The 16,502-nt window shown below is 40.1% G+C and overlaps 1 protein-coding gene across 1 annotated transcript in view; it reads left to right on the forward strand.

Moving 5' to 3' along the window:
- The window catches only part of ARMH4 (armadillo like helical domain containing 4), a 110,582-nt gene that overhangs the window by 22,555 nt on the left and 71,525 nt on the right, over nucleotides 1-16,502 (forward strand). The window contains exon 5 of the mRNA XM_029951562.1: nucleotides 16,056-16,310. Within this exon, the coding sequence (XP_029807422.1) occupies nucleotides 16,056-16,310 (255 nt within the window). The remainder of the gene's footprint in view (nucleotides 1-16,055; nucleotides 16,311-16,502) is intronic.

Here is a 16,502-nt window from a genome sequence, read left to right on the forward strand (position 1 = left end):
TGTGTGTGTGTGTGTGTGTGTGTGTGTGTGTGTGTGTGTGTGTGTTTGTGGGTGGGTGTATTTAATTTCATGGCTATTTCCTACACTCTTCTGAGAGCATTTCCCTTATATATTTGCAGCACCTATTAATTTCCTCTGCTGAAGAAATAGTGGTGTTATCTCTCCTTTCATATTCAGAGTTGTCAGTTATGTCTCTGTCTTAGGATCCTCTCTACTGATAACATAGAAATTTCAGATGCAAGTGATGTTGGAAAAGTATGCCTTCATTCATATGACTGAACGGTAGTTCTGGCAGTGTGGAGGCCTCAAGTTGCTACTGAAGACAAGATATACTTTATTTTTTTATTGATCAGTCAGAAATGAATTGGGAAATGGGTTCTTTAAGTGGCATTGTGGGAAAGTCTCAGATATGCTTTTCTTCACTAGCTCCATTGAGGATACTTAAAAACTCACGTAGAGAAGTGTTTGCTCTTTACTTGCACTTAATTCACAAAATCAATATTTTTTATCTTCCCAGTATGCACCCCTTTTCAGAGAATGTTTTGCTATTATTTTCTCAATTTTCATGTAACTTTTCAACTCATAAGGCAGCTAGAATGGATGAATGAGACAGAGTATTTAAAATCTTATCTTGAGGCTATATTTATGAACCCAAGTTGATGTGATTTGCCTTTGGGTGCTGCTCAGTGGAATCTAGTAGGAAAGATGGAGTAGAGGAGGAAATCTGAACTGTCCTCTGTTACCTGTAATACTGCAGTGTGAGGTTAAGGATGGTCACTCTAATTGTGTTAATAATGGGTACACGTTTTGACTTGTACTTGGAAATGTTTTGGATTTCATTTTCATTTCATTTTGTCATTTTCAGTAATAAAGCCACTTACATGATATGCAAATGGAGAAGATGAGGAAGAGAGTATTTGACGGAATATGCCCTTTTTGGATTTTGATTTTTAGTGATGAGTTGATTTGGTGAATTAAATGATGAATTCTCCCCCCCATACTTGTTCTGGCAAAAACCATGGGAATTAATAAAAAACAATAATTTTATAACTATTAACATGAATACAGGAAACGTCTAATACTATTTCTGTGTACGTTAGGGAAACACAGAATCTGAAGCAGGCGCCAGACTCTGAACTGTCAACACAGAGCCTGACCTGGGGCTTGAACTCATGGACTGCAAGATTATAATCTGAGCTGAAGTCGGACACTCAACCAGCAAAGCCACCCAGGCACCCCTATTTTGGAAATATTTAAAATCAATATTATGATGTATTACCACAAAATTTGGCTTATGAATTCTGCTGTTAACTGACATTCACTCTGTTTTCTAGTATGCTTTCTTAATGTTTTTATTTTATTTTTTTTATTATTATTATTTTAAATTTATTTTTGAGAGACAGAGAGAGGCAGCACGAGCAGGGGAGGGTCAGAGAGAGGGAGATACAGAATCTGAAGCAGGTTCCAGGCTCTGAGCTGTTGGCACAGAGCTCGAGACGGGGCTTGAACCCATGAACTGTGGGATCATGACCTGAGCCGAAGCCGGACGCTTAACCAACTGAGCCATCAAGGTGCCCCTTGATGAATTACTTCTTAAGGATAGTTTTTAATAAGAGAAGCAACTGCTTTTCAATGTAGAAGAGGCAACCAGATACTCAGTCTTGGGCTAACAAATACTTGATTTATAGGAAACTGTATGATGTCTCTCTTGAGGAGGATGTTCAGAATCCCAGGCAAAAGGATCAGTTCTGACTCATTCATCTGGGCTCAGACTCCAGGGTTGAGAATCCCTGTGAGGACTGGTCCAAACAAGGCTTTCCACGTGTGGTGGTTTTATGTAGTCGCTGAAGCAAATATGTAGCTTATAACCACATAATGGGCTGTGGAGATTTCAAAGGCATTTCAGATGTTTGCAGAAAATTAAGGCATTTTTTAAAGGCATTGAGTTTTCAATATGAGGCTAAACATAGCTCTCCTTTTACTGGTGTAAACAAGATAATTTTGTTGCATGGAAATACAAGCAATCACAAACCTTAACAATGTATAAAATAATGTAAAGATATTATCAACTACTTTTATCAGGCTGTATTCATAACCATGAAGTTGTTTTGGCATCAGATTACCTCTTACCACTTAAGTGTATACATAACCCCAAAGGAAAAGATTAGAATAAAAATATAATGCACCAATTTGAATGGCTTTACAAGATTTTAAGAATGTTCACTTGGTGACATTGCATTTGTCTTGAAAGATTTACATTGATTCGGCCTAAATTTACCAGTGCCTTTTTTTCTTCAGCCATACTACCTCCGTCTATGTTGTTTGATATCTCCAAACATAATAGTGTATGGAAATTTCTTCTATAAAAAATGTGTGAAGAATCTCCAATGTGTTTTTAAAAATTTATTTTTAATTTAAAAAAAATTAGCGTTTTTTTTTTTTTTTTAAGAGCGACAGAGACAGAGACAGAATGTGAATGGAGGAGGGGCGGGGGGTGGGGGTGGGACACAGAATCCGAGGCAGGCTCCAGGCTCTGAGCTGTCAGCACAGAGCCCGGCACGGGGCTCGAGCCCTAGAACTGTGAGATCATGACCTGAGCCGAAGTTGGATGCTTAACCAACTGAGCCACCCAGGCACCCCAAATCTCCAGTGTTTTAATATGAGGAGATTCTCCAGGTGGGCAGAGGGTCTGATACTGCTCCCTTGATTTTCTCAAGGTATCTGCTTCACATGTTCTCTGAGCTTGTTAAAACTCCAGCTTGAGCATAAATGAAAACCCTCTCACTTATTCCAATTGAAATTAGTAAAAATTTTAAAAAGACTTGGCTCAAATCTACAGGAACACGAAGCATATAGACCAAGAAAATAAAAGAAACACAAAGTGAATTAGGCTCACAAGTTACAAATTTCTCTCTGATCTTACCTTAGCTAATGAGCTCCCAGAATTCCTAGGCCCTGACCTATTTCACACTCTGAGAAGGTTTTTTATATTCTGTACCCAAAGTACTAAAATAATTTTCAAGCACTTTGCTAGGCTTTCTGGCTACTCAGCTCTTGGCTTGTTTCTTATACAGAGGGTAACTTCTTTTTTTGTCTTCCTCATCCCTGCCCCCACATGGAAGAGCCAAGGCCAAGATGTAAATTTCCTCTAGGGCCCGCCACCAAGTAGTGAATCTCCAATCTCACATCCCTCTTATCTGTCCTGCTTTGCATGTTGGAGGACACACTTTCAATCCCTGGGCAAATGACAGCCAGACAACGGTCATGATTAACACCATCCCACCCTTACGAGGATGGTCCATCTCTGTTAAAAGCATTGCATGATTCAGGTGTAGGCAGTGCAAGACTGTTCTCACCATACAAGAAATATATCTGTAGGATAATAGGCTCACTCTATCACATTTTGTAACAAATGACAGTTAGTGCTATACTACTCTATAAACAGAACAGTAGGAAGTTACAGTTAACAGAGGACAGGAAGGAGAAATAGAAACAGTTTAGCTCAAGCTCATCCTCCTTTATGGGCCTCTCAGACCACCTAGCCTACACTGAAGAGTAGTATAGACTAGTGGAAAATAGCTTTGGTTCTGGTCTTGCATGGACATAGCTATGTTTAAGTCTTGGCTCCATGAAGACTAAGCATTATGATATTGACCAAATTGTTTCATTTCTTTAGACTTCAGTTTTCCTATCTGTGTATAGGAGGGCTATTGATGTTCCTATCTCTTAATGTAAGAATAAAATGAGATCTTGCATGTAGTAAATACTTACTTGACCTGGAGTAAATGCATAATAAATATCACTATCTTATATCATTTATCAATTACATATCACTTACCATGCACAACTACGTATTAATTATTACAATGAGATATTCATATTCTCTCCATGCAACCTTGGGTCTGGGGCCAGGTGGACCACGTAAGTAAAGCAAAGAGGAAGGCATTTAAGACAGCAGGAGTGTTGAGTGTGGTGTGGTAGAGAGCTCATGCTCCCTCTGATCCAGACAGATCTTGTTTATATTGTTGCCAGGAGGACTAGGTGAGCTCAGTGATACTGGATCGTGGACGTTTTTTAAGATAAGCTGAAACTTTTAATTTTTATGTGAAATATTCTGATTTTTAAAGCATTAGCAATCAATTCACACATTTACCTATCCCATTTCATTTTTATTAGTATGCACACCCAAAAGAGTCTCTCGTCCTCATCGATCCTCAGTTTGTGCTCTTAGATGAGTTTTTCAGAGCTCTGTAAGGGCAGGTGGACAGGGTCAGATCCTTCTGTCCACTTTGGCCTGAAGGTACCAGGCATTGGGTAAATAATGAGTGGTGGAGTGTACGGTTTAAGGACCATTATCTTGCTTAATTGATGTGTTTGCTACTTGACTTACCTTGCTTGTTTTAAATCCAGGGCTTATATTGGTTCTAAAGTTGAACACTTTTTATGTGACCAAAGGAGTGGTTGCTGGTTATATTCTGCTAGAAATTCAGTGGGAATTTGTTTAGATTTCTTGCATCCCATTGTGGGGTTGAACATTATTTCATTGCCTTTTATTGGAATGCTTACCAGCATCTGCACTCAGGCAGGTAAGAGGGAATTCAGTAAGGCTTAAATGATTCTTTGAATCCACTTTGGGAAGCCAGAGCTGGAATATTCCAGTTCCTAAGTTCTCTGGGGTTCATGTCATTAGTAAGCTTAATAATATGTATGTGTATATATATACACACATATATATATATGTATATATATATATATATGCTTATATATGCATATTATGCTATATATGCAATTAGTTGGCAGGAATATTTAAGATTTTACAAATATAATGAAATCCTATAGATTTTGATATGCTTATATATGCATATCAAATAAGCATATGATATGCTTATTATGCATATATGCAATTTTACAAATATAATTTTACAAATATAATGAAATCCTATAGATTTTGAGTCATCTCAACATTGTGAGCTGCTGAATTTGGTGAATATTATTTCTGAAGCTCCTGGGGTTCCTCAGACCCCTTACGATACCAGAGAGCCATCTGCTGGAGATTTGTTTCATATCCTCAAAACAAGTTTAAGTTTTCCTTTTCTGGCTTTTAAGTCTTATACCCAACTTCATGCCCCAGTTAAAAAAAAATCTGGAAAATAAAAGCAGTGTCATCCAAAGTCTCTCTTTTACTGTGGAAACCATTTTGGTGCCGTGGCTTTTGATTATATTGGTATAGGGATTGCCAGGAAAACACATGCCAACAAATGTTCTTCCCTTAGAAATATCTCACTGGGATGTGTCTGAATTACCCCCTTTAAGGGGCCGGCAGGAGAAAGATAATACGTACTCAGCATCCACCCAGCCAAGCCACCCTGTTTTTTCCCCTGATATTCTTTCTCTTCTTCCTGTGCTCTAATTTATTTACTTTAGGATTAATGTTAAACTTTGTAAAGGAAAGAAAAGGGCCACTAAAAAGAGAAGTGTGACACTTAAAACAAAAGACAGTGATTCAAATTGATGCTTGCTATTTCAGAGAGGCAGAACGTACAGGCCAGATCCTCTGCTTCCTGTAAATCAAGGAGAGACAGTTTAGGGTAGGTGCAAGCATCAGTGCTGGGGTTCTTCCTACCTCTATTATTGGGGTGATGTGTTCTCAATCAAGGTTCCCTTTGGCTCATGAGTAATACCGTAGGAATGCTAGTTATGTCTCTAGCTTCTGGAAATCCAAAAATGTCTAAACTGTGATAAAGATGGAATGAGAGACACTGAGGACCTTTGGTGGGAGCTGCCTATTAAATTAATGGTGACCAGACTTTGTGGCAGAGTCAGATCACTCATGCTGACACCATGGGGTGACTTTTCCCCCCACATGTCCTATTTGATTTCGTAGGGAGTTAACTCATGGTTATGTCCGGAACAAAATTAAAACTCTTGGGTTTGGCAACCTTGGCAGAAATGTTTGCAACAAATAAAACAGGCCTGACTTAGAGAGTCAAAAATTCTGGGTTAATAAAGCCATCTGGGGCTCTGCTACGATATTTAAGCGCGCATGGCAGCTCGGACACTAGATCTGTAGGCTGTAAGGAGAACAGAGCTTATCAAGCTTGCTTTTTGTTGAGCCAGCAGTGGAAGCTTGGGGGATAATGCCTGCAAAGCATTTTGAGTCCCTCGGAAGAAAAATTCCGTGTAAGTTCGAAGTATTGTCATAGAGTATAAATCAGCTGTTAAGAGATTCTGTCAGAGGGGCCAGACAGATGAAATCGGCTTAGAGAGGAGACTGTCTAGACAGATTTTTTCCCCCTCTCTGCCACTTGCAACAGAACATTTCTCTGTTGGAGTTGTGGACACACTACTTAATATCACTGAGCATCTCTTAGCCATGTGGCACTCACCTGACACCTCTGTTTAATGTGTTACAGCTTTCCTTTTACAGTTTCAATTCGCCTCAAGCCCAACAATGAGAAATTGAACCAGGTCTGCACCCTTATTGCATGCTGAGCTGTCTAGTATCCAAACACCTGTATTCGTTCTTTTTGGCTGACACCTAAGTCAGTTTTTCACTGTTGTTAGGTGTCACAATTTTTGACAGTGGTCATACCAGCAAGTGACTTGATCTTAGAAAGAATACTATGGAAAAATACATTAGCTTCATGGCAGGGAACCTCAGTCAATGCCTGATGGTGCATCTTGAATTCAGTAGGAGACCCTGAGCAGATGCTGGCTCATCGAGAGTGAAAAAAGGGAATTTATGTAATGTGTGTCACGTGCTTGGAGGGGGAATAGTGAGAAGCGGTGGGAGGATTTTGTCTGTCGCTAGAGGTGCTTACTCAGAAACTGTCATTACTGCCCCGTTGATTGCTGTTAGCGTCACTGCGATTGTTTGGTATTATGAGGTAATTGGTATCAAGTCAGCCTGGGATTAAGGAAGCGCCAGTTGCCAGGATGCACTTTCTGTTCCAGGTGACACAATGAGAAGAAAGTATCAGGCCAAACTTGGTGAACCTTCTCTACGTGATTGCAGTGTTTTCTCATGGATTCTCAGGGCAAACAGAACTTTAAGTCTTTGATCACTGTTACTGGGTGTCTGTTACATACGGTACACCGAGAACAGTTGCTTCTTTTTAGAGGTTTATGTTTTTCTGTCTTATTTTAATAGGAATAATCATGTGTGTGTGTGTGTGTGTGTGTGTGTATGAGTGTGTGTGTGTGTGTGTGTGAGTGTGTGTGTGTGTGTGTGTGTTTTACATTGACCCACATGCTTATTTAGGATTCAAATAAGTGAAAATGAAATTTTGGGTTTAGCAAAATTACAAAATTCAGAAAGCATTACCCTGTAACTTTAAATATAGCCTGGTAGTGTTATTTGAATAAGTTCTTCCTTTAGATTTCCTTCTTTGTATCAGGGATCCTGTTATTGCTTTTGGCTCAGTTTTATTTGCTGAACATTTATTTCAAGTCATTGCCTTTTGTGTTCAGTGGTGTTCGTGACATCATTGTTGCTCTTGGGTGTAACTAGTTGAAAGACTGGCTAAAATATAGACGATTCTCTCTTTAGTTTTTGTGAGTGGAAAATGAATGCATAAACTCTGGTTTGCTTTGCACCTGTCCTTATATGTTCCTTTGTGTTTGCTGCAAGATTATTTAGAGGAATGTGTTCCTGTTTATTAATTGTTACTCTGTGTATCTTTAGATCTAGGCAGTTATTAAAAACTTGGATTGAACTCATTCACTGTTTACATATTCACTCATCTGTCCATCCATCCGACAAATACTTCTCGAGCACGGCTGATTGCCAAGTACTGTGCTCCTCATTGGTGATACAACAGAGGACAAGATCATCCTTCCTTTATTTGGTGGTTTTCCACCTTTCTGCATCAAACTGCAAGAAAATACATTATTTTGGTAATATTAGGAAAAGTGATCATATCTTTCTTTGTTCCTGATCTAGGGTAATCAGTGTTCTATGGGAAACCTTAGCAGGGTGCAGGTGACATACTACTAAAGGTGTTTAACGGCTACAAAAATGAATGTAGACTCCTACAAAATAGAACGTTGTCTGGTGGACAGATAACTAGGAAATAAGGTTAGACTAAAAGAGAAATCTCCCTCTTGTCTTCCTCCTGTCTTCTCGGCATAGTTCCAGAAACTTTCTTTTTCTAGAGCTGTCGTATTGGGCTTGCTATATAAATCCTCAAGTACTAAAAGTGACAAATAGTAAACCCTATAAGTTCCTTTGTGTCTTGAAGGGTGGGATTGGTGGCACAAGGAGAGGGCTCTCCTTTCTTATCCCTCACCCCAGTCAGGGTCCTTGTTTTTTCCAGTAGAATTTGTACACTACTCAACACTGTTTCTGGAGAGAGTATTCCTCAAAGAGAATACTCTGACTTGGAGTAAACGACTCATGTAGGGCATTTCAGGACAGGGAGGAAGGGAAGGAAGGTTCTACCAGGGTGGGTCGGTGGAGGAGAGATTAAGAGACATGTTGAGGGGCGCCTGGGTGGCTCAGTCGGTTAAACGTCTGGCTTTGGCTCAGGTCATGATCTCACAGTTCGTGGGTTCAAGCCCCACAAAGGGCTCTGTGCTGACAGCTCAGAGCCTGGAGCCTGCTTCAGATTCTGTGTCTCCCTCTCTCTCTCTGACCCTCCCCTGCTCACACTGTCTCTCTCTGTCTCTTAAAAATAAATTAAAAAAACATTAAAAAAAGAGACATGTTGACCTAAGCAACGTCATTCAGGTCACATTATGAAGGTAGTGACTTGCTTACATACATCCCTCTTTTTGGGATGTAAAAGATTGGAGTAAGATGACTTTTGAGATCCTTTTAATTATTTTTATAGCTCTATGCTTTATTTTTCTGACTTTATTGAGGTATAGTTGACAAATAAAGCTTTAAGATATTTAGAGTGTACAATATGGTGATTGTATGCATAGCATTGTAAAGCGATTCCCACTGTTGGATTGATTAACACATTCATCACTTCACATATTTACTTTTTTTGTATGAGGACTTTTAAGTTTTACTCTCTTCGCAAATTTCAGTGATATAATACAGTGTCATCAGCTATAGTTATCATATTATACATTAGACCCTTAGACCTTATACATCTTATAGCTGAAGGTTTGTACCTTTTTACCAATCTTACCCTGTTTTCTTTACACACTAGCCCCCAGCAACTACTTTTCTACTTTCTGTTTTTGTGAGTTGGAGTTTTAAAAAAAATGTAGAAAAAATTTAGATTTCACCTGTAAGTGATACCATGTAGTATTTGTCTTTCTTGGTCTAATTTATTTAAAAAATTAAAAAAAATATTTATTTTTGAGAGGTGGGGGAGGAAGGGACAGAGATAGAGGGAGATACAGAATCTGAAGCAGGCTCCAGGCTCTTGGCTGTCAGCACAGAGCCTGATGTGGGGCTGAAACTCATAAGCATGGTGAGATCATGACCTGAGCTCAAGTTGGATATGCAACTGACTGAGCCACCCAGGCACCCTTTGACTTTTTTCACTCAGCATAATACCCTTCAGTTTCATCTGATGGCAAATAACAGGATCCTTCTTTTTAAAGGCTGAATAATATTCTGTCATATGTATATCACATCTTCCTTATCCATTTGTTTGTTAATGGGCACGTAGGTTGTTTCTGTGCCTTGACTATTGTGAATTATGCTGCTATGAACACAGGAGTACAAATATTTCTTTGGGATAATGATTTTGTTTCCTTTGGATATATACCCAGAAGTGGGATTGCTAGATCATATAGCCCTATACGTTAAGGAACAGGAATTAACTGAGTCCATTGAGGGCCAAGTAGAAGTTGTCCTTGGTAGGTATTAGTGATCAGTGGTCAATAATTCAGTGATGAGAGCTGAAAACTCAGGGCTCGGAGCTCTGGTTTTGCCTTCGTGTTCCTAGGGGATTGGTTTCATGTTGTCACAATCATTCCATCACATATAACACTTCTAGGTCTGTGGAAAGGAAAGGCAGGTAAAAGTGATTTTATTGTGCTTTAAAAATAAAGACATGTTCTTTTTGGCTTATTATCAATTTCTGTCTACAGGAGGAAGGTCAGCGAAGCCATCAAATAGTTTTGATGATCCCTGATAATTTTCTCCTAATTCCAATGAGCCCATGTTTTTTCTTCTCTTTAAAAAACTTTTTTTATGTTTACTTTTGAGAGAGAGACAGAGAGACAGACAGCGCATGAGCAGGGCAGGGGCAGAGAAAGAGGGAGACACAGAGTCTGAAGCAGGCTCCAGGCTCTGAGCTGTCAGCCCAGAGCCTGACGTGGGAACCAAACTCATGAGCCATGAGATCATGACCTGAGCTGAAGTTAGACGCTTAACCAACTGAGTCACCCAGGCACCCCTCCATACTTTATCTCTATCCAATTTCTTCCTCAGCTTCTCTTTAATTAGAGTCCCTGGTCCATCTCTGTCCCTGCCTCCAGCTTTACTGGAGGTATGTGAGTTTAAGGTATACAACCTGATGATCTGATACACTTACATATTGCAAAATGGTACCCAAGAAGGTTAGTTAACATTTCCATCTCCTCACATAGTTACTATTTTCTGTGGTGATAATATTTAAGATCTATTCTCATAATAACTTTCAACTATATAACACAGTATTGTTTTTTTAATGTTCACTTATTTTGAGAGAGAGAGAGAGAGCGAGAGAGCGAGAGAGAGAGAGAGAGAATGAGAGAGACTGAGCATACTCATCTTGGGTTTTCTCCTACCTCAGTGGTCACTTATTTGCTGGATGCCCCCTCTGTTGGCCTACTTCTAAATGTGTGATTGCTCAGGGCTTGGTCTGGGTCACTCCACAGCATGAGTGGAGGAGGGGCAGAGAATCAGGGAGAGAGAATCCCAAGCACACTCTGCATTGTCAGTGCAGAGCCCAATATAGGGCTTGATTTCAGTTTGTGAGATCATAACCTGAGCCGAAATCAACTGTTGGATGCTTAACTGCCTGAGCCACCCAGGCGCCCCTAGAGTACTGTTTATTAGAGTCACCATACTGTACATTAGATCCCCAGAACTTATTTGTGTTATTGTTGGGAGTTGTACCCTTTGCCTGGTCCATCTTTAATCGCTCCCTTCATACATAATCAACCATCTCCCTTCCCCACCCCTCCCCCACTCCTCCCCCACTAAGCTGTCCTACAGAAATTTGATTGCTGGTTAAATCTGCCTACTCTACCCTTCCACCCAGGCCTGCTGCCAAGCAACTGAACGTGGCTGGAGAAAAACACACAACCATCTTAACATGTCTCGCTTTAAATTTTTGATGCCGCATCTCAAGTGGGCCCACAAGGCTTCCTGCCAGTCCTACCACATTTCCCCGGGGACTTCACTGGCCCATTTTCTGAGATGACTATTTCACACCTTCAAACCACCAACATTTTTTTTCCTTCTTAGTTTCTTATTTGATTGAGAAAATAATAGAAACATGAAGACAACTTTCATATATTCCAGTCAGTGAAGCTATCCTTCTGCCTCCACTGTGGTGGAGGAGGTGTGGGAGAAGCCCGTGTGCTGGAGCCCATCCCTTCCCAGTGATAGCACAGAAGCCAGCCTTCTACCGTGGCCACTGTGCACAAGGCTTAGTTCTAAGTACCTTCGATGTTAACTAACGTAATCCTTACCACAGCCCTCTGAGGTCAGAATCACCCATTTTATAGATGAGGAAACTGAGGCACAGTAACTTGTCCAAAATCACACAGTCATGAAATGTTTGTGTGGTTCCAGTCCACAGAGGCAACCACTTTGCCACACCTCACCTCCGGACATTCCTCCAGCAGCCCTCTCCCCTCTTTCCTGAGTCATCAATTTGCGCCACTCTATCAGATCCTACCCAGCAACTTAGAAGCAAATTCTAGCATCCATCTCCTATTTTAAGAAGCTACCCTGGACTCCACATCTCCTGCCAGCTGCTCCCTTCTGTCCCTGTTCTTTGTTTAAAAAATTTTCATGATTTTTTTTTAATATTTGTTGCATCTACTTTCTTTTTTTCTAATTTTCTTTTCAACTACTCTTGTCTGGCTTTTACCCCTACCATCCATGCAGACAACTTTTGTAGTCACTGAACACCTTCCAAGTATCAGAGCCAGAGGTAATGTCAGTGCCAGAGGGACATTCTCAATTTCTTACTAGGCCCCCAGAAATCTTTTATTCCTTTGGCTCCCTTGATACCACACTCATCTTGGGTTTTCTCCTACCTCAGTGGTCACTTCTTTGCTGGATGCCCCCTCTGTTGGCCTACTTCTAAATGTGATTGCTCAGGGCTTGGTCTGGGTCACTTTCCATTTTCCTTTTTCCCACACTCATTCTCTTGGTGATCTCAACCAGTCCCAAGGCTGTCAGTGCCATTTCTAAATTGATGACTCCTAGATTTCTCTCTCTAGCTTTGATTCCCTAGGTTTCTGGTGTTTCCATTGGAAGTCATAGGCATAGCAATCACACAATTAATCTGTCTCAGATAAAATTCTTGATTTTGCTCCTTACCCTTTAGTTCCTAGCTTTAATAAAGTGATATCTTCCTACCAGATCCCCTATTGTAATTATCAGCAGGGCTCTACCTCCTAATTGTCTTCACATTACCTCCCAGATCTGACCATCTCTTCCCACATCCAGAAGTATACCCTTATTCAAAACACTATCATCTTATCCCCTGGGTTTTGAGATAGCCTCCTAATGGGTCTCTTTGCTTTGTCTCGTGCTCTGAAAAAACCTGTTTTTCCCCTAAGTCAGTCGTTTCTTATAAACATATGTCAGGTCTGGCCCCTCTTTCCTCATTTCCTGTCCCTTCCTGCACCTTGGGTCCAGTCTTTGTCATTCTTTGAACACAGCACATATCTTCCCCAAGGCTTTTTGTTTTTGCTGTTCCTTCTGTTCGTTGCTTCTGGGAATGGTCTTCCTGTAGATATTGACCTAAATTAAAAAGAGTATTCATTATTTTGGTATAATCTCTGTTCAAACTTTTATTTATCCAAAAAGCTTTCCTTGATCTCCCCATCCAAAAAAGCAGGGACTGGCATTTTCCAACTTTTCAGTTTTTAAAAAATGTTTATTTATTAATTTTGAGAGAGAGAGAGAGAAACTCCCAAGCAGGCTCCTCACTGTCAATGCAGAACCTGATGTGAGCCTTGAACTCCTAAACCATGAGATCATGACCTGAGCTGAAATCAAGAGTTAGAAGCTCAATGGATTGGGCCACACAGGCGCCCCTTCGTTCCAGTTTTAATCAGAGTGTAATGTGTTACGTCTGTGTGCTGTGTGTCTCCTTGAGTGGCACATCAGCTCTCCTTAATGGCAGAAACATCATTGCTTTATTCCACGTGCCTGGAACTAGGTGCATGATAAATAGTTACTCAAGTTTTGGAATACTGAGAGGTATTAAGTCCTACAAAGTTAAGGGATATATAAGAATGAAAAAGATTAGATGTAATAGTTTTTAAAAGTTAAAAAAAACCTGTAAATGATAGATGAAAAGGAATGTGCATGGAGAAAATTGTCTAGCAGCAGAGAAAGAGAGTCTCAGAATTCTGGGTGGTTCCAATCCTTCCTCTTCCCTTCTCCACCATCCCTGGAGAGTTGCCTGTTGGGAACTGCCATGTTGAGAGCGAAGGGCAGAGATCAAGGGAAAGGCCTTCGGTGAAGTTTCAGGGACATCAGGGGTGACTCCATGGTGAGGGTGGGCCTCAAAGTATTCCTATGAAGTTAAAATTGGTGAAACAAAACAAAATTGGGGATCTTATATGTCCTAAATGTACTCCTCTTGAAGCATCGAATGTGACAAATTGTGAATGTAACTCTCATGATGATGGTAATGACAATGATTTTTTCTCAACTGTTGCTTTTTTTGACTGTCTTTGGTCAATATCCTATTTCCTAATCTCCTTTACAGTTGGATTGAGAATATTGATGTGATTGTTTCCAGTTCCTTGGGTCACTCCTCCAACGGGAATCGGGAGTGGACATATGTATCTTTCACTTACCATGTTGTGAATTCTACTCACTGATGTGGAAGATGAGTAGAAGAACAATTGTGCAGAAATAATGAATTCTTTTGTTTAGTATTATAGGATATAAAAGGAATGGGACACGCCCTTTAAGTTCTGTTCGTATTTTAGTGTACTTTCTAATGGACAAATCGTTTTTATTTAATCGTAGCATAGTTGACACACAATGTTACATTAGTTTTAGGTGCATGACCTAGTGATGCAACAAGTTTGTCTGTTGTGCTAACAAGTTCACCCCAAGTGTAGCTACCATCTGTCACCATACTATGCTATCACATATCATTGCCTGTATTTCTCCTGCTGTACCTTTTATCCCCATGATTTATTGATTCCTTAACTGGAAGCTTCAATCCCCATTCTTCTTCTCCCCTTTTGCATGCCTCCCATCCTTTTTCTTTCTGGCAACCATCAGTTTGTTGTCTGTATTTATGGGTCTGCTTCTGCCTTAAGTTTGTTTGCTTATTCATTTGTTTTAGTTTTTAGATTCTACATATAAGTGAAATCATATGGTATTTGTTTTTTCTGTCTGACTTATTTCGTTTAGTATAATACCCCTTGGGTCCATCCATGTTATTGCAAATGGCAAGATCTCATTCTTTTTTAGGACTAATATTCCATGGTGTGTGTGTGTGTGTGTGTGTGTGTGTGTGTGTGTGTACACCCAATCTTCTTTATACATTCATCTATCCATGGAGAGTTGGGTTGCTTCCATATCTTGGCAATTGTAAACAATGCTGCAGTAAACATAAGGGTGCATAAACCTTTTTGAATTAGTGTCTTTGTTTCCTTTGGGTAAATACCCAGTAGTGGAATTACTGGATCATATGGGATTTATATTTTTAATTTTTTGAGGAATCTACACACTGTTTTACACAGTGGCCGCACCAATTTCCATTCCCACCAATAGTACACAAGGGTTTATTTTTCTTCACATCTTAAACACCGTTTTTATTTATTGTCTTTTTGAATCTAGCCATTCTGACAGGTGTAAGGTGATATCTCATTGTGTTTTTTTATTTGTACTTCCCTGATGTTGAGCATCTTTTCATGAGTCTGTTGGCCACCTGTGTGTCTTATTTGGAAAAATGTTTATTCAGGTTTCCTGGCCATTTAAAAAATTTTTTTTAATGTTTATTTATTTTTGAGACAGATAGACAGAGTGTGAACAAGGGAGGGGCAGAGAGAGAGACACACACACACACACACACAGAGAATCTGAAACAGGCTCCAGGCTCTGAGCTGTCAGTGCAGAACCTGACTTGGGGCTTGAACCCACAAACCATGAAATCATGACCTGAGCTGAAATTGGATGCTTACCCCAGTGAGCCACCCAGTCACCCCTTTCTGGTCATTTTTTAACTGGGTTATTTGTCTTTTTTGGTGTTGAATTGTATACATTTTTTATATATTTTAGATTTTAACCTACTAGGAAAATCTTTAATGACCTCCAGAAAACAGGGAAGGCATATTTCCTAGCTTTGTAAATGTAAATATGACCAATAAAAACTTATATTACCTGAACTTTGACTCCAAATAAACATGCTGCATAACAATGATCTGACATAGATGTGATTTTGAAAGTTTAAAATGTAGGTATATGGTGAGCACATAATCCTGCAGGGCTCACTTGCCCAGCTTTGGCTATAAAATTTGTTCTATTATTATTTTTACTTATTAATATTTTTTTAAGAAAGAGAACATGCAGTCAGGGGAGGGGAGGGAAAAGGGCAAGAGGGAAGGAGGGAGAGAGAGAGAGAGAGAGAGAGAGAGAGAGAGAGAGAGAGAGAGAGAAGGAGAATCTTAAACAAGTTCTATGCTCAGCGTGGAGCCCAACACGGCGTTTGATCCCACAGCCCTGGGCTCATGACCTGAGCCGAATTCAAGAGTCAGATGTTTAAATGACTGAGCCACCCAGCTGCCCCTGAAATTTGCTTTAAAACGTCAAGCACAATTGTTTTGTAGTGTTTGGGTCATTTCAAAAGATTCATATGTAGGCACTTACATTCCTTTATGTTTCTTGTTGATTTCTTTTTTTCTAGAGGGTGAAGAAGACGAGGATGAAGATGAGGAGGAGGAAGATGAAGAAGAGGAAGATGAGGAGGAAGATGAAGAAGATAAAGATGCAGAGCCCCTGGATGAGAGCTTGGATGGTGACGCCGAGCTGCCGGGGTTTACTCTCCCTGGCGTCACATCTCAGGAACCTGGTTTAGAGCAAGGAAACCTGGGTCCTTTGGAGGGAGCCACCTACCAGGTGCCAGATGCTATCGAGTGGGAACAGCAGAATCAGGGCCTGGGTAAGAGGCATGCGTGTTTCCCTTTTCCTCCCCCTGTCCTCCTTTTACTTTTCTGAGATGGCAGCTTTCTTTCTTGGCATCGATTATGGGACAAAATGGATTTTCTGGTTACGTTTATGGGTGATTCATTTCAGAAAAAGTTATCAGTTTTTTTTATGTGTTTATATTTAGTGCTCTTAAATAGCCAGGCTC

The sequence above is a fragment of the Suricata suricatta genome, chromosome 9 (assembly GCF_006229205.1).
Source record: "Suricata suricatta isolate VVHF042 chromosome 9, meerkat_22Aug2017_6uvM2_HiC, whole genome shotgun sequence".
Taxonomy (NCBI): domain Eukaryota; kingdom Metazoa; phylum Chordata; class Mammalia; order Carnivora; family Herpestidae; genus Suricata; species Suricata suricatta.